Source organism: Narcine bancroftii, chromosome 5 (assembly GCF_036971445.1).
Source record: "Narcine bancroftii isolate sNarBan1 chromosome 5, sNarBan1.hap1, whole genome shotgun sequence".
Taxonomy (NCBI): Eukaryota; Metazoa; Chordata; class Chondrichthyes; order Torpediniformes; family Narcinidae; genus Narcine; species Narcine bancroftii.
The window spans coordinates 229567829-229587174 of record NC_091473.1 but is presented as its reverse complement, the minus strand read 5'-3'; the positions used below and the strand labels follow the sequence as shown (position 1 = coordinate 229587174).

General features: G+C 41.7%; 1 protein-coding gene across 5 annotated transcripts in view; it reads right to left on the bottom strand.

The window, feature by feature from the left end:
• Nucleotides 1-4525: 4525 nt before the first annotated feature.
• The window catches only part of LOC138762939 (tetraspanin-18B-like), a 117191-nt gene continuing 102370 nt past the window's right edge, over nt 4526-19346 (bottom strand). For 2 of the 5 annotated variants that reach the window (XM_069936445.1, XM_069936442.1), the window contains exons 5-8: nt 19238-19336; nt 18154-18333; nt 8414-8497; nt 4526-6890 (exon numbers count right to left, since the gene is read on the bottom strand). In XM_069936445.1, the coding sequence (XP_069792546.1) occupies nt 6843-6890; nt 8414-8497; nt 18154-18333; nt 19238-19336 (411 nt within the window). In that variant the 3' untranslated portion in view covers nt 4526-6842. The remainder of the gene's footprint in view (nt 6891-8413; nt 8498-18153; nt 18334-19237; nt 19337-19346) is intronic. The other 3 variants (XM_069936443.1, XM_069936446.1, XM_069936447.1) reach the window with 3 other exon arrangements.

The window sequence follows — 19346 nt, the reverse complement described above, 5'->3', positions numbered from 1 at the left end:
ATATACACATTAATTAATCATTTATTTCATACTGTTTTAATCCCTAGATTCCAACACTGAATTAAAAGGTGGGGAGAGGGGGGGTTGGAAAGGTAGGGAGTGAGGAAGGGGCAGGTGGAGGAGCACAGGTTAACAGATAAAGAAGTGGATATGGGTGGGAGGGTAGAAGAGAAAGAGCTGAGAAGTGATAGAGGAAAGGGATAGGTTTCTGAAAGAAGAGGGAAGGGAAGGAGTTGAGGAGCCTGGGTTTGGCAGTGTATAAGGCCATTGATAGACATGTTGATACATGTCATCTTTTCTTTGGCTTGGCTTCGCGGACGAAGATTTATGGAGGGGGTAAAAAGTCCACGTCAGCTGCAGGCTCGTTTGTGGCTGACAAGTCCGATGCGGGACAGGCAGACACGATTGCAGCGATTGCAGGGGAAAATTGGTTGGTTGGGGTTGGGTGTTGGGTTTTTCCTCCTTTGCCTTTTGTTCGTGAGGTGGGCTCTGCGGTCTTCTTCAAAGGAGGTTGCTGCCCGCCAAACTGTGAGGCGCCAAGATGCACGGTTTGAGGCGTTATCAGCCCACTGGCGGTGGTCAATGTGGCAGGCACCAAGAGATTTCTTTAGGCAGTCCTTGTACCTTTTCTTTGGTGCACCTCTGTCACGGTGGCCAGTGGAGAGCTCGCCATATAACAGGATCTTGGGAAGGCGATGGTCCTCCATTCTGGAGACGTGACCCATCCAGCGCAGCTGGATCTTCAGCAGCGTGGACTCGATGCTGTCGACCTCTGCCATCTCGAGTACTTCGACGTTAGGGGTGTAAGCGCTCCAATGGATGTTGAGGATGGAGCGGAGACAACGCTGGTGGAAGCGTTCTAGGAGCCGTAGGTGGTGCCGGTAGATGGCCCATGATTCGGAGCCGAACAGGAGTGTGGGTATGACAACGGCTCTGTATACGCTTATCTTTGTGAGGTTTTTCAGTTGGTTATTTTTCCAGACTCTTTTGTGTAGTCTTCCAAAGGCGCTATTTGCCTTGGCGAGTCTGTTGTCTATCTCATTGTCGATCCTTGCATCTGATGAAATGGTGCAGCCGAGATAGGTAAACTGGTTGACCGTTTTGAGTTTTGTGTGCCCGATGGAGATGTGGGGGGGCTGGTAGTCATGGTGGGGAGCTGGCTGATGGAGGACCTCAGTTTTCTTCAGGCTGACTTCCAGGCCAAACATTTTGGCAGTTTCCGCAAAGCAGGACGTCAAGCGCTGAAGAGCTGGATCTGAATGTGTGTCGAAAGAACCAAAGACTTGTTGATCCAAACCAAGGCTTTTATTAACTAAAAGACTGGAGCATATCACAAGTAGGTTGACCAGTCCAGAAAGACCTGGTCTGGCTAGGAGCAATCCTTTAAGACCTGCCAGTAGGTGTGAACCAAAGACTTGTTGATCCAAACCAAGGCTTTTATTAACTAAAAGACTGGAGCGTATCACAAGTAGGTTGACCAGTCCAGAATGACCTGGTCTGGCTAGGAGCAATCCTTTAAGACCTGCCAGTAGGTGTGGCTACACTCTCAGCCAATCACAGTCATCCTACACTACATCTGTACATAGACACATTGGTGATAGAATCTGTACTGTCACAGTGCAATTACAGAGACCTTCCAGCAGCCAACCATTTTAATTCTAGCCCCCCCCCCCCATTCCCACACTGACATTTCTAATCATAGTCTCATGCGCTGAGGCTACCCACAGATTGGAGGATCAACTGAGCTCTCTCCAACATTAACCTCCAATTTCCATTAAACTCCCCTGAATCTCTCTCTTTCCCTATCCCTCCCTTCCTCCAGCTCCCACCACCGTCCCTTCCTTCTCTGTTCAATACTATCCCCTCCCTCTATCAGCATTTTTCACTTGTGCCCTCTCACAGGAATACAACTGTGCCACTACCCCCCCCCCCACCCCCCCACTACCCTGCCTCTTCCTTTCTCCTCTCCCTTTACTTCCTGCCGATGATGCATGATCAGGTGAGTATCTCCAGCATTGCATTATAATCCCAGTATCTACAGACTTAACTGTTTGATTGGAATCTTGGTGTGTGTGGGCAAATTAATTTCAGCCTGCCCTTTGCTGTAAGCTTTTCTAGTGTAAACTGTGGATATGCCAGAAGCAGAGCCACAGTGGGAAGTATTATTTTTTAAATTCCACCAAGTTTATTGACATTTGTCTCATGACCTGTAGACTCTGAAGTGCTTGACGAGGCCAGAATTGGCCATGGTGGTCTCAGTGCCAACCACATTAGCAGTCAACGTCAGAAGCAGATGTTTGGCTGGCTTCTTCAAGGGCCTGCTTCATATTCCTTTACCAAACTAGGTGATTTGTCCATGTACATTGGACATCATTTTGATGGTACGTTAAAGCAACCAGAGCTTCTGATCCCAACTTTTTAACAAATTCACTTGCAGAAACAAAGGCAGCCAGGAAGTTAGTAAATCTATCACCTGTTTTGATTCTTTTGCTGAACCATCCAAATGGCAAATCCTGGAAAAGCAGTTAAACCAAGAATCTAGAAGCCAAGAATTGCTTAGAATGCAGGATGGATTAGAAATGACAGGTCAGTGGCGGCCCGCAATTGCGGACATCGGGCCGGAACATCGCATGGCAGCAGTCGTGGACAGAGATCGCTAAAGCGACTCCCAGGACAACAAACCGGCAGCATCAGACCAACAGCCCTAAAATGGTGTTGGTCAAGCTGCCCAGCTAACTCCACAGAAACAGGCTGGGGAAGAAGGGCATTCATATGCATGGATGTTCCCGCCTGCTATTGTTATTCATGTGGCTGACACAGTCAATCAGCAAAATCGGCAGGAACTTGAACAGTATGAAAGCAGCCTTTCCAGCCCTAATAAAGGAGTGAGCTAAACCTGCCACACTGTCTGTGTTTGTGTGTGTGTGTGTGTGTGTGTGTGTGTGTGTGTGTGTGTGTGTGTGTGTGTGTGTGTGGTGTGTGTGTGGTGTGTGTGTGTGTGTGTGTGTGGTGTGTGTGTGTGTGGTGTGTGTGTGTGTGTGTGTGGTGTGTGTGTGGTGTGTGCATGGTGTGTGTGTGGTGTGTGTGTGGTGTGTGTGTGTGTGTGTGTGGTGTGTGTGTGTGTGTGGTGTGTGTGTGTGTGGTGTGTGTGGTGTGTGCATGGTGTGTGTGTGGTGTGTGTGTGGTGTGTGTGTGTGTGTGTGTGGTGTGTGTGTGTGTGTGGTGTGTGTGTGTGTTGTGTGTGTGTGGTGTGTGTGTGTGTGTGTGTGTGGTGTGTGTGTGTGTGTGTGTGTGGTGTGTGTGTGTGTGTGGTGTGTGTGTGGTGTGTGCATGGTGTGTGTGTGGTGTGTGTGTGGTGTGTGTGTGTGTGTGTGTGGTGTGTGTGTGTGTGTGGTGTGTGTGTGTGTTGTGTGTGTGTGGTGTGTGTGTGTGTGTGTGTGTGGTGTGTGTGTGGTGTGTGCATGGTGTGTGCATGGTGTGTGTGTGTGTGTGTGTGTGTGGTCGTAGAAGACAGGAACATTACGAGTCTGTGCCGAACTATTATTCTGCCTAGTTCCACTGCACCCAGTTCATATCCCTCCATCCCCCTCCCATCCAGGTATGTGCCCAAATTTTTCTGAAATGCTAAAATTGAATCTGCATTCAGATGGCAGCTCATTTCACACACCCATTACTCTCTGTGTGAAGAAGTCCACCCCCCCCAGTGTTCATTTAAACATTTCCCCTTTGAATCTTAACCAATGTCCTCTAGATAAGAAGAAATAGAAATGTTCATAAATTATTGCATTCGAATGCTAAATAAGTTGTACTCAGTTTTTCTGCTGGTATCTATTCCTTTTGTTTGCCTTCATTCCTCCACTTTACCCATCCCACACACACACACGCACACACACACGCACACACACACACACACACGCACACACACACACACACACACACACACACACACACACACACACACACACACACACACACACACACACACACACACACACACACACACACACACCCTGATTCTGATACCTGTCCAAATTTTTCTTAACTGTTAAAATTGAGTCTACATTCACCATATCAATGGGCAGTTCATTCTATATTCCCACTACGCTCTGAGTAAAGAAGTTCTCTCTAATGTTCTTTAAGTTCCTGCTGTAAAAATTTCCATTGACTTGTCCCTGGTCCCTCCATGTCAATGCAACAGCCAAGAAAGTGGACCAGGAAGATACATGGTATTTTTTGGGATTTTTTTTCCTTCAATGAGAAATAAACTTGCATTGAAGATCACTCAGAGAAGATTCACTGAGTTTATTCCTGGGATGATGGGGTTTATTCTGAAGAATGATTAAGCAGGTTATATTCATTGGGACAAATGGGAATGGGAGGTGATCTTATCGAAACATAAGATTCTGAGGGACAAATGACCATTTTTCAGACTGTAACCTGTATTTTATAGATTTTAGTTGTTCTTCATTCTTCTTCTGTTATCAAGAACACATTCAAAAGACACAGAATAATACTTCACTATAAATTATTTAAATTCCTTATTATCGTATTTATTCAACAATATAAAAAGTGAATAACAGTTATACAATATTTATATAAAAATGTATGTATCTTACAACTCTTAAACATAGCCCTTTTCTTGGTAAATTAAAAACATTTATAATTAATGTGTGAAACGATGATATTAGTAATTTACTTATATAGTAGCTCCTTTCATCTTTTCATTTGTGGAAACTATCTGGCTTGACAAACTCTCTTTGAAAGTTCCAGGCAGATGTACTGATTTATAAAAGACTTATAGATAACTTCAAATTGCAATACTGAATTAAAATTTAATGGAATATTTTTTTTAAAAACCTATGTATTTGAAGAATATATTTTTGTGTCTTTAGTTTATGCCTTAGCCAAATGTTAGATATCAATATAACCTTTGCAAATAATGTGTAATGTTTAACTGAGAAAGCCAGTGATATGCTATATGTCAACAGTTCTGGGGAGGCTGGGCCAGTGGAGGACACTAATGTTGCTGGATTTCATAGGGGGCATTTTTCCAGTGCCTTGAAATGCCTGCTGTAGGCCTCCCAGATTTCAGAAGCAAAAAGGAAGGCAAGGATAAATGTGGTCCAGTAAGTTATGAGATTTCTGCCAGGTCTGAGTTCTACTTCAAATGCCCTTTTCTTTGATTTGACCTCAAGCTGTGCTGGTCAGTTGATGGTGAATATCTTCGCTGATGCTTACCTTGGGAGAGACGTGGCTTCTTACAGGCACATTTTCCAGGATATTGTTATGAACCTACAGGGAGCAGTGCTGTGCAGGAATGTATTGCTAGAAGACCTTTGTCTTGCATTGTTTGGTTGGCTTCATTGTCCAGGCCACATCACTCATTCAATGAAAGTCTATCCCTTGCATCAGGAGTTCACAGAAGCCCTACATAAGTGGCAGAAAAACGACACAACCACAAAGCACCACACTACCTCAACTATTCCCACTCATCCTGTAATGTATTTTAATGATATATGTGTGTGACGTCATTATGTGACATTTTAGTACATGTCGAAGGCCCTTCATGGCTGTTTCTTTTACCCAAATAAAATGCACAAACTTGACTTTTCTTCTCTTTGATACTTCCTCTGCCAGCCAATGGACAGGTGAGACATAGTGCGGAGCGGACCGTAGCTTCGCAGCATGCCGACACAGTAGCGGAGAGAAAAGAATCGCCGTGAAACTCACTCCCACACGCGGCTGCAAACTTCACCTTCCCGTTCAAAAATTCAGTCCAGCAGCATCCATTCCATCCTCGTACGTTAGTATACAATAACTCCATGTTCAATTGTAGTAAGGTTCAAACAGGATGCTTTATTAAACTGTGTGCAGCTTGCAGCCATGCGATATGTACCAAAACGACATGCAATGATGCCACACACACACATATATCATTTGCATACATTACACATCCCATCTGGCCCTCCCCACCCCATCTGTGGAAGAGACTGTGTTTTCCACACTGGCCTCAAAGCCCATAGGTCATGACTAAATAATGGAATATCTCTCTCCATTAACTCTCAGAGAAAATCTCACTAGAAATAATACACTGTTCCTGGAAGGGCAGCAGAAAACATAAATTGAGATTGTTGCTACTCATTTCTGTTGTGTTAACACACTGCCCAGCAGACGGACAGAGAGCAGATTGATTGGTGGGATTTTCTGACTGGCAGATCTCCACTCTCAGCAGGCAGGTTTGTGTGCAGAGGATGCCAAGTTGAATTCCCAATCGAATGTGGAGAATGAATTGTGGTGTGGGACCAAAAGTCAAAGTGAATTGGATGTCCAGTATCATCCTGGTCTGCTTCATTAATAGCTCTAAGGCACAGTATTGAGTGTTGATGATCTTTCTCGTGCAGCTTGGATAATCAATCAAATGCTTAACTTTCACTCTATACATTCAGGTTTAGGGTCAAACAAACAACCAATATGACAAATACCTTTACATAGCAATATGAAAATTAATTTCTTAGTATCATCTATTGTTTAAAATAATTAGTTTCATTTTGACACCTGACCACAGAAACCATTGATGCAATGATTCCTGGGTAGCATTTTGACAACAGGAGTAACGGAACTATTAAAAAAAAAATGATGGAAATATAAAAATAGTTGGATATTGTCTCCCTTGTTTTTATTGCTCCTCAAAACCGATTTCAGCCTTGTTTTGATTGTAGCTTTTGCAGATCATTGCCTCCAATGCACATCCATTCAGTCATTGGTTAGAAAGTGTAGCATTTATCCTCCTGCCTGTTTTTGCTTAAAATTGATTGGGATCTTCTGTTGGATGATAACCAATGTTAGTTATAGGTTCGGTATATGAAGATTGCTAGAGCCATTGCGCAAAGCTGCAAAAAAAATGAAAAGGTGATGATTACTCAATGTAGTGACATGAAGTTTGCTCTCAGATCATAAAAACATAAAAGGATTCAACCTAGAAAGGAGATCATTTGACTCATTGTAATTGTGCATCTTATTTGAAAGAGATCAAGGGAATTCGATCCTGGTGAAGGGCTTGCGGCCGAAACATTGACTGCTTTGTTCTTCCTATGGACGCCGTATGGCCTGCTGAAATTGGCTAGTACTTTGGTGTCGTCCTCTGGGCTCTTGATCTTTCTCCAATTATCTACCTCCCATCTTCTGAATTATTGGACTTGTCCCACACTTTGCTTCCTAGAGAGAAAATTAATGAACTGGTTTGATCCATCAGAGAGTAAATAGGATAAAGGAAAATGAGGCCGAGTGTTGATATGGCAACATCTAACTAGTGTGGAGTGCCTCAAAAATACTTATGCCATTTGAGATAGTTATCACTTTAATCTTTTCCTTTGGTTACTGCCTTACTGATTTCAGGTGACAGTATTTACTTTGCATTTAGAAGGAGAGATATTTTATCCATTTTCACATCATGGACAGAGGCAATATCAACTCCATGCTGAACAGCAAAAACAGATGCAAGAATTCTGAAATAAAAACATTAAAGCTGTTTAGCAGTTCAAGCAGCTTCTGTGGAAGTAGAAACAGAGAAAATGTTCATCAGACTGTATCTTTTATTTCAGATTTCCCACAGCTCCCATTTCCTACCTCTTGTGGTTCCATGTTGTTTCGTTATTTCTTATGCTCTCTTCCGCCCTTATTCACAATTTCACCAAGCATTCACCTCCCTCTCAGAGGAAATAACAACACCATTTGCATCACCTGGATTCTCTTGATCTCCAACCTTTTTTTCTCCTCTTTACTTTCTGATGGACCAAACCCAGTTCATTCCTTTCCTCTCTAGGAAGCAAAGAGTGGCAAAACTTCAATAATTCAAAAGATGGCTTTAGGTCATTGGAGAAAGAGCATGTCCACCTCACACCTTTGCTCACTTTTCTGACACTGATGAAAGATTATGGCATGAAAACTCAGAAAATTCAGAGCAGGAGCAGGCCACCACACCCTCCATTCAATATGATCTTCATCAGTTCCACATCACACTGTTTCTCTCTCTCTCTCCATAGGTGCTGACCAACTTGCACGGTATCGCCAGCATTTTCTGTTTTTATTATTTATCTCTGTGTTTTTGTCTTTCTTCAGCTTTAAATTTTACCACGATATAAAATTGGTTTCATTCAACATTGTTTCACTTAAAGTAGCACTTTCCAAGAACGTATCAACAATGTTGTGAGGGCCTGCTGTATACATATTCCCACATTGTGAATAAACATACACATTTTGAGACTAAAAGGGACAGCTCCTTTTATGACACAAGCACAGCACCTGAAAGATAATTTCCCCAAGCTTTTTATCAACCCTTATAAAAGAATTAGACTCATAGCTTCATTGTTCTGTGCACCTTTACATCTTTTTATATGTATGAAAATGGCCTTACCTCAATTAAAATCACTATTATACTGAACGCGCCAACTAAATGAACATAGTTCCGAAATTTCTCTGCAATCATTGAGAAACATCCCTGAAAAAATAAAAGTTATTAAATGCCTCACATGAACTGCAACACATTGCAATGAATTATTCAGGGTAAATCTTGCATCGGGGACTTTTCCTGGGCTCAAAAGCTTTGGATGCTGTCAATCATGGCACAGCTGCCACAGATGCAATAGCCAGCAGAGAACTAGAGGCCATCAAAGATGAAAGCATGCTCAGGTGTCATCATCCTTCTCACATCTCACTTCTATCCCGTTTCATACTCAATTGTACCCTTAATAGGTTCAGACGATACATATTTGTCCCACTTACCTCCGAGCTCTCCTGAGCAACGCCACACAGTGTAGCACGAGTGAAAGGCCAACACACAGGAGCAAGAAGAATCTATGATGAGTGAGGGAACACCAGACATCAAGGGAGCATTGAAGGAGCAGCAAGAGGCCATGAGAAGTAAGGAGGTTTCAATTAGTTTTCTCAATGCTGAATTCTGCGCAGTTAGCTCAACGCTGTTACAGCTCCAGCGACTAGGGTTCGAATCCGACAATGTCTGTAAGGAGTTCATACGTTCTCTCTGTGTGGATTTCCTTCAGGCAGTCTAGTTTCCTCCTATCCTTCCAAAACTTACTGGGAAGTGGAGGGTAGGTCAACTGGATGTAATTAGGTGGCACCGAAAATTTAAATTTCCGCAATGGTAGACTAAAGTTATAGCATGCATGCAGACCCTACTGCATTACTGAACTACACATTAAACATGGAGAAAGCATATAAATACCACAGAACTTTTTAATTATTCCTCTATTTTTCAGTTTTCTAAAGCCATAATATACAATCAGGAAATAAAATGTTTCCACAGTTTTTTTTGAAATTTTTGCTCAGGAAGTAATTTTTAGAAAACAGATGAGTGCTAAAATATGCATATAACCCCAATCTCTGCACCTCCATGCTTTGCAATGCAAATGAAGAGTACTGTGAGGCACAGTGAAAATGCAGAATTTCATATTGACTTTGATATCCCCATCAAAGCTGAATACTTGTGAATACTTATAGTTAAAGACATTTAGAGTATCGGAGCTGGGAGGTGATGCTGCAGCTGTTTAAGGCATTGGTGAGGCCAGGTTTGGAGTACTGTGCTCAGTTCTGGTCTCCAAATTATAGAAAGGATATAGATAAGGCGGAAAGGGTACAGAGAAGGTTTACAAGGATGTTGCCTGGCTTACAGCATCTGGATTACAGGGAGAGATTAAGGAGACTGGGACTTTATTCATTGGAACGTAGACGACTGAGAGGGGACTTGATAGAGGTATTTAAAATTATGAAAGGAATAGATAGACTAGACATAAACAGACTCTTTCCCCTGAGGGCAGGGGAGGTTGGAACAAGAGGCCATGAGTTAAGGGTAAGGGGGCAACACTTTAGGAGAAATATTAGAGGTGGCTTTTTCACTCAGCGAGTGGTGGCAAAATGGAATGAACTTCCGAATGAGATAGTTGCGTCAGGGTCCCTTCTGTCCTTTAAGAGAAGGTTGGATGTGTACATGGAGGTGAGGGGTTGGAGGGTTATTGGCGGTGAGTGGGAGGTTTGAGCTAGTGGAGTTGTTCTAGTGAACCGGTGCGGACTCGAAAGGCCGACATGGCCTGTTTCCGCTCCGTACATGGTTATATGGTTAAAATCATCAGATACTAAAAATCAAAAATACCATACAAAAATTAAAATTATATTTAATTTTTTTTAAAATTAGAACATTAGCTCAGAATAATTAATACTTTGAAGTTAACTTCCTTCAACTCACTTGGCAGTCTGTGCCACACCTTCCCACTGAAGTAAATGGGACTGCCAGGTTAACCTGGCATAACTGGCGAAGGTAGAAATCCCACTCTAAAAACTGCGAAAAATGGAAAAGTCGAGGGTTCCCTGATGGATTCAATGAGGAGTCCATCAGCACAGAGCAGCTGTTCAGGAACCAACACTTAACTGAAGCAGAACCCTGGACTTTAGATTATGCCTGGAAATTCCAATCGTCCAATCAATGAGGAGCTTAAAGTGGGGGTCTGGGCATGATTTTGCCCACTATTTGTTGAAGACAGAAGGTCAAATATAAACTTGCAGAACAAAGTTGCAGAGCCAAAGAAAGACATTTTGAGCATTACAACAGTAAAAATTCTGGTTTTACTGGCCAGCAGGAGAACCGCACAGACAAAGTGAAAATCATAAAAACTGCAGATGCTGGAAATCTGAAACAAAGCCAGGAGATGCAGGAAAACTCCGGAAGGACAAATAACCGGGAAAAGTGAGCTGGTCCAAAACATTAATTGTCTGTCCACAGATGCTGCTGGACAGTTCCAGCATTTTCTTTCAAGTTGTCCATAGCCTTGTACGCTTCGGAAAACAGATATCTACCATAAAATGCAGGAAGGGACAGAAATTGTTATGCAATATTTTCATTAATATCTAAGGCATGTCAGATTTTCATAGATGAAGATTTTGTGAAAGATTGGGTTTTAATAGCTTGTGAGGTGTGGTGTTGTGTCCCAGAGCTTACAACTTTTAAAAAAAAATCATTTTGAAACACACGACTGATCAGCACCATGTATCGCCTTAGAAGTGGCTGGAAGGATAGTGCATCAAGCTTTATACCTCTCTGCTTGGCAGCAGATGATACTACCCATTGCTCAGATAAGACCATAAGACATAGGAACTGAAATAGGCCATTCAGCCCATCGAGTCTTCTCCACCATTTAATCATAAGCTGATCTATTTTCCAACTCACCCCCACTGCCCGGCCTTCTCCCCATAACCTTGATGCCCTGGCTAATCAAGAACTCTGTTTTAAATACATCCGATGACCTAACAACAAATTCCATAGATTTACCACTCTCTGGCTGAAGAAATTCTGACACATCTCTGTTTTAAGCAAACACCCTACAATCCTGAAGTTGTGCCCTCTTGTCCCAGACCCTCCCACCATGGGAAACAACCTTTCTACAAAGGCTCTGCTTCTGCCTTTCAACATTAAAGATGTTTCAATGAGATCCCCAACCCCCCCCACCATTTTCCTAAATTCCAATAAATACAGGTTAAGAGCTGTCAAACTCTCCTCATATGATAACCCTATTCATTCCTGATATCATCCTAATGAACCTGCTTTGAACCCTCTCCAATTGCATGACATCATACAGATATGGCCCAATCGACTATCTTGCAATCCACAAAAGTGCCAGAGAAAGCAAGTCACACGGAATCTATAGGAAGCACAGGGCAACCAACGTTCTTGGCCTGACCTCTTCGTTATGGTATGAGCACAAGACAGCCAGGTGGCTGAATAAAAAGGTGGGTGGAGGGGAGGAGAGGGAAGGGTGAGGAGCACAGGCCATCAGGCAAGAGTCATAGATGGATATGAGTGGGAGGGAAGAAAAGCTGAGGTGATGGAGGGGTAGACATCTGAATGGAGAGGGAAAGGGAGGTGGAGGAAAGGAGACAGAGGGATAGGGAAAGAGAGAGATGCAGGGGGGGCGTGTTTAATGGAAATGTGAGAAGTCGATATTAATGCTGTCATGTTGGAGAGTGCCCAGACAGAATATTAGCTGTTGTTCCTCCCATTAGCGGGTAGCCTCAGTTTTGCAGTCCATGTGCCCATGGATATACATGTTGGAGTGAGAATGGTGTGTGGAATTAAAATTATTGGCCACTGGGAGTTCCAAATTACTGCAGCAATAATAGATTTTTTTTTCTGTAGGTAAAAAATGAGTTTGACGTTTAAGAGGATTGGGTCACTTACAGGCACAGATTTTTTCAACAATCCCGAGCACAAAACTGTGTCTTTGGGTTTAATCTAGAAAAAGACCAGTGGGCATTTTGACACTGTCAACGGCAGGAGAACACAATGGTATGATTGCACTTATTAAGCCAAAGATGGGTTACTTAGAGGAATTGTTCATCTAGCATCACTGTAGCCATTCATCAGTATGCCACCTTCTTTAATTTGCACAGGTGACAGATGTCAGTGTTGTCCCAGTCAATTTCACAGAATGTCGAGGACACAGCAATTTTGGGAGGGATTGAAGGGTGACATTGATATAATTCATCATGTGGTATGGAGGTGGCTCATCAGAAGTGAAATGTTGAAGATATTTACTGCATTATTGTCAGAGATCAAAGTATTTTTGATTATGCAGGAAAGGCCTGTGACCCTCTTGAAAGTTGGCAACTCACGTCGTGATTTTGATTCTCCCATCAAACTAACCATTCAATTTTACAGCTTAAATGTTTGACTTCAGAGAAAGGAACCTTTCTACCAGTTGCATCATGTCCTCTCGGGCAAATTTAAATGTTTCTGTGCAAAACTCTCCTGAGGTGATTGTCCTGATTTTTTTCAGTCTGCCAGCAGATATTTTTAGTTTGGAACTTATCCTGACGTTGTGGAAAATTTTTGGTAATAATTTGAATTGCAATTCTCCAATGTGCACAGGAATTCAGGAAGGTTTATTTTCTTATTTTCAGTTGCCCCAAAAGTAGCTGAATTAAATATTCAAGTTGAATTTATTGACCTGCAAAACTTTGACTCACTACACCGTGAATATAATTCTGCTAATTTTTTATAGCTTTGTGGACTCAGATGCTTCTATTTTGGCACCATTCCATTCTGAGCATGCCTTTACTCTTCTGCATCTCAGGAAATCAAGCGGCACCATCATATCATCTGATCATAATCCTGAAACAATAATGTCCATCTGATCAATAATGTCCATCTGATCATAATCCTGAAACAATAATGTCCCTGGCAATGTAAGAAGAATCTGACATATTCTCCCAGTAGCAATACAACCCTTCAGATTAATCCCTATTGTAAATTTGTATCATCTTAATGCTAGACAACAAAGATTTTGTTTCCTGAACACTTTGGGGTTTATTTTATGGATTTTAGCCTGCTGGCCATGAAAATCACCTTAAAATTTTCCAACTATATACTGTTTTTTAGATATATTTCTTGCCTGCTGATCTTGGTGCAGTCAATTATGAACTTGTTGAAAGGTTTGACCAGAACATTGCATCCAATGAAAATCAGTATCAGGGCAACTGGAACACATCAATTTTGGCCGACTATTGTTTGACACTGACATGAGACACATCAGATGCTGAGTACAAACGAAAATCAGCGGAAAAACATTGTTAAGTCAGTTGAGCTAATGAAATGTGTCACCATCATTATGTGATTAAATGATAAATTCAATAAAAAGTCTTCAACTTTCAAATCTGGAATTATCTTTGTATTCAGCTTGAAATTGTCCTTCCTAATCCCCAATTTTTTTTTCAAGAAATCAACCCTTTTGAAAAAGATTTGTTGTTCAGTGTAATTGAAGTGAATATTGGATCAAAACCCCGGTTGTTATTGAGTTTCATTGCCATTAAAATTGTTTCAAGCAAATTATGCTGCCAAACTTGTTAAAAATATCTATCAGCATTCCATGCATTTTTGAAAAAGAACACCATGACTAGCTTGTCATTTGTTAGAAATCTGAACAAATTCAAAGCTGAAAATAAACTCTGGCAATTTTGTCTTCTCATACTAAAAGAGTCAGTGTCTAGTAACATAATGTTAAAATATGCTCCATGGAAATACCATCAGAGTAATTATGGATTAATAGTGGCCCTCTCCCCAAATGAATTGTACCTCACTAATATAAGAGCAGAAAAGTCTAGGTACAGTATAACATTGCATGAAACTCTGCGTGGAACTAGTAGCTTCTCCTTCGCATTTCCATGTCCGAATTCATGGAGACAACTCTGGTGCTACATCTGGTGGTAGATGCCTGAGCTTCCACAAGTAGATCTCCAGATCCAAGTTCAGCACTAGATACTCTGACTTCTGCCAATACAATTGTACTCAAAGTGTCTTTGAGGGAATCGGTCCTGAAGCAACTTAGGAGATTAGTTGATTATCTGTTACAAGGTAATAACAGCCAGCTGAAATATATACAAATATATTGTAAGATTTTTCATAGAAATTAAAAAAGGAGAAAACCTCAGGGAGCAAAATGTTACCCTTACGGACCATGACAATGAAAGGAGATAGGAGATGAGATACTGCCAATCTGTTCGACTCACAATTTTTTTTTTAAATGGGAAATTGTAATAATAATAATAATAAATGTAATATCAAGAATTTGAAAAAATATAACAAATTTATTTTAGTTTCTTAAGAAAGTAACTAGTAGAATAGATGAGGGGCAGGAGCTTCTGTGCTGCTCAGTTGATTGCCACATCCAGATCAAAAAGCATCCTAAGATTTTGGGTGATTAATTCCTAGTGGATTGCAATTCCCTCAAAGACACTTTGAGCATTGCTATTCACCCTAGATCCAACACGAGATGTTGGTGAACAAGATTAGAGAGTATGGAATTGGGAGTAATAATCCAGCATGGATTGAGTGTTGGTTAACAGATAGGAACAACAGAGTTGAAATGGACAGGTCCTTCTTGGGTTGGAAGGCTATGATTTGTGAGATGCTGCAGAGATTGGTGCTTGGGACCCAGTGATTCACTATCTACATCAATGATTTCACTCAGGCGATCAAATGTAAGACTTTCAACCTTGCTGATGACTTGCACCAAAGTGGTGTATTGACAAGCTGAGTGAATGGGCAATGACTTGACAAATGAAGTAAAATGTGGAAAAATGTGTGGCTATCTGATTTGGTAGAAAAAAAACCAGAAATGCTGACTGTCTTTTAAATGGTGTGAGATTGAGGTTATTCATTTTCAAAGGAACTTTGGGAGTCATGCACAATTCATTGAAAGTTAATATGCAAGTACAAAAGGTCCTCCATCAGCCAGCTCCCCACCATGACTACCAGCCCCCCCATATCTCCATCGGGCACACAAAACTCAAAACGGTCAACCAGTTTACCTATCTCGGCTGCACCATTTCATCAGATGCAAGGATCGACAATGAGATAGACAACAGACTCGCCAAGGCAAATAGCGCCTTTGGAAGACTACACAAAAGAGTCTGGAAAAACAACCAACTGAAAAACCTCACAAAGATAAGCGTATACAGAGCCGTTGTCATACCCACACTCTTGTTCGGCTCCGAATCATGGGTCCTCTACCGGCACCACCTACGGCTCCTAGAACGCTTCCACCAGCGTTGTCTCCGCTCCATCCTCAACATCCATTGGAGCGCTTTCATCCCTAACGTCGAAGTACTCGAGATGGCAGAGGTCGACAGCATCGAGTCCACGCTGCTGAAGATCCAGCTGCGCTGGATAGGTCACGTCTCCAGAATGGAGGACCATCGCCTTCCCAAGATCGTGTTATATGGCGAGCTCACCACTGGCCACCGTGACAGAGGTGCACCAAAGAAAAGGTACAAGGACTGCCTAAAGAAATCTCTTGGTGCCTGCCACATTGACCACCGCCAGTGGGCTGATAACTCCTCAAACCGTCCATCTTGGCGCCTCACAGTTTGGCGGGCAGCAACCTCCTTTGAAGAAGACTGCAGAGCCCACCTCACTGACAAAAGGCAAAGGAGGAAAAACCCAACACCCAACCCCAACCAACCAATTTTCCCCTGCAACTGCTGCAACCGTGTCTGCCTGTCCCGCATCGGACTTGTCAGCCACAAACGAGCCTGCAGCTGACGTGGACTTTTTACCCCCTCCATAAATCTTCGTCCGCGAAGCCAAGCCAAAGAAGAAGAATATGCAAGTACAAAAGGAAATGGAGTGGGGACTTGAAAAGTAAAAATATTTGAGTGTAAGAGTGATGATATATGGAATCTTAATGAGAACACAACGAGAATGCTGTGTACAATTTTAGTGTTGGTTCCTAAGACAAAAATAAAGTTGTGACAGAAGGAATACACCAAAGATTCACCATACTGGTCCATGGAACAGCAGATCTAACACGTAGGAGCTATTGAACAAGTTAAACTGCGAATCTGGAGATTGGCAAAATGAGAGTTGACTTCTTAGAAAGTTCAACAAGGTGAAAGACCAGCCATGTTGATAAAAGGCAGGAGCGGCTGCTCCCATAGCTGTTCCAGAATGCTTCTCCTGGGTCATGGGCTGAGGGTGTACTTCCATTCTCCAGTGCTAACAGGAGTCCCATCTATCTGGTGTGGCCACTGAAATATGATAGGTACAACAAGACCTGCTCAGTCATGGGTACTTGCTGGAAACAGGGCATTAAAGATAAGGATATATTGGGGATGGTCACATCCTATCTGCACATTTGGGCAGATCAAGGTATGAATGTTACTCCCAGAAGAGGGATAGACCTTCCCAGCCAAAATCCTTCTCCCCAACATTCTTGGATCCACTGGCAGCAAGGCCTTGCCTTTTTTTTTTCTTCATTCATTGCTGTTAAACAGAAGCACCAGTGAGATCCTGACTAAACCAATGGTTATGTTTTCATGAGGTTTAAATTCAAAGATGCTTAGGACACCCCAAGCTGTGGCACTTTAAATTTCATGATGCCTTTCACCTCCAAGTTCATCTCTATCTAATTTCCCAGAAAACTCTCAGTAAGTAAATATGACTTTAAATAGTACAGATTCCACTGCTTGGAGCTGATTTCGCTGGACAATTTTTTTTCAAAAGATTTCCCTCTTTAAAAAAATTGAGGACTATGCTAAACACAAAAGATAATTTCAGATGTGCTATATCACGTGGGAAGTTGGAGAAACATTAAATGAACTCTTATTAAATTTAGTATTAAGCTTATACTCCCCACAAATATATTAGAATGTAATGCAGCTGTTATGGCATTGACAAGATATTTCTGCCGTATTGCATCTTCCTGAAGACAATTAATGTTATTGATAAGTACACTCACTATACTATTGCCTGAAGAACATGTGCATCAACATGTGTTCAATTTATAATCAATGTAATGCACAGAATCTGTATATGTGAGCTGCTTTTATAGCCTGTCTGCATCTATCCTGATTAAGCACGCCTAAGCCTTAGACAACATTTGTATAGCACCTGCACTGAGTGCATGTCCAGGCATGCTTGGACTGAGCAAAACAGCTTGCTTTGTTGGTAAAATATTAGTAGACTTAAATATGACAGCAAATCACAAAATAGATTATATCTAAAGAATGGAACATGATAGGAAAATGTTAAGATGATTTTCGTGATCAGCCCCCAAAATCCATTAAATGTTCAGAAAGCAAAATCTTTCTTTGCCCATGGATTCCTGTGGTTGGCCCATATTGCATGTTAATTGCATATGTGCAATTCAATTTCTCTTGAAGGCACCCAATGAGAAGCTAACACCAAATCTGTGTAAACTTTGGACATGTAAGGATGATCATGTAAAAATGTGATTAACTATTTCATTATGCATTGAAGTTTCTCTAGATTTACATTTAATTTTGTGCTGTTTTTTAGTTACACAGAGCTTCATAGACCTATGAACTTGGATTGAAGTCTTCAGAAGAAGCAGAGAACAAATTGGCCATTCATCTCTTCGAAATTTTTCAAACTTCATCTACTTACGTCATGATTTAGTAACACTCCAAGATCAATGCTCACCTCAATTTCATTGCATCACACTTATGACAAAAGAAAAATGTATCAAAAAAATTCTTGAAATCCCGCTGATAGGAGCTAGCAATATGATTTATAACAACCCATTAACTAGTGTCTCTTTACAAATACTGTTTCAGGTAAATAACATTTACCTTGTTGTTTATGTAACCAGTGTCTCCCTGTATGCATTTGTTCTTGTCTTGGATGTGCTCAACCAGAAATGAGCTATTCCTCTTACAGCAAGCTTCAGGCAGCAATCTGTCTGGGAAAAGCTGATAAAAAGTGGAATTCTGTCCAAAGTCATGAGGCCCATTTACACCACAGCAGGAGAGCTGAAAAGACAGGCCATAAATACTTAGTACAAGTTTACTGTAATGAAGGAGAATAAAAATGGGTGTGAGGGCCATCAAGAAAGTGGGATTAGTCTGAATGAATCGTGATCATATTTAATAGGCCAACACAGTCAAGCACTGCAACACTGCAGGTTCTTTAACAGCTAGTCACACAGCACTCATGGATGTCCAATTTAGCTGGGTGGGTGGGAAGTGTTTGTGGATGTGGGAGCATGGAGAGTGTGGTACCTTCATGATCTGATGGGACATTTTTAAAGCACAAACATCATAAAATATTGATCTCATAGCACCATTACCTTGGCTATGAATCCTATGGCTATCACCATTGTTGAGCAAATTGGATTTGCCAAAGCAAGTTACCTATAATTCACAACCAGCACTACTGACCCAAGGTTAGTGCAGAGCAAACGTTTCTTTGCTTGGAAAACTGTCGTCAAATTCAAATTCTGTCCTCATATTCCCACCAAATATCTTGTCAACTGAAGATGGAATCAAACTCAACTCATCTCTGATGCCTAATAGCCTAAATACAGCTGAGATTGTCTGAAGCAAAGCAGGCTCAGGCCTGGTCAGTACTTGGAGGGGACACCTCCTAGGAACACCAAGTGCTGTAGGTTTCTGTGAGGGGCACTGGACAAAGCGGCGACTCTCTGTCTGCCTTAGGGTAGACAAAAATTAAATTCATGTATGTTAGATTCTCAATGTAGTATTACGTGTCTATAATGAACCTTTACTTTGTCAAAAAGCTCGTCGGCACCCTCACAGCCCAGGAGACTTCTGAGACATACTTGGTTGAGACACAAGTTGAAGGCTGACACCTATTGAACAATCGGCAACCTTGAGAGTGGGAAGCAGAAGATTTATTTCATGAAAGTAAACTTACATCCTTCATGATTACGTTCCATGTCCTCGAAAAGACATCCGTTGAATTGTCGCCTTTATATTTCATCTGCAATTCTTTTAAAAAGTAATCCTTTCGTATCTGTACGTAA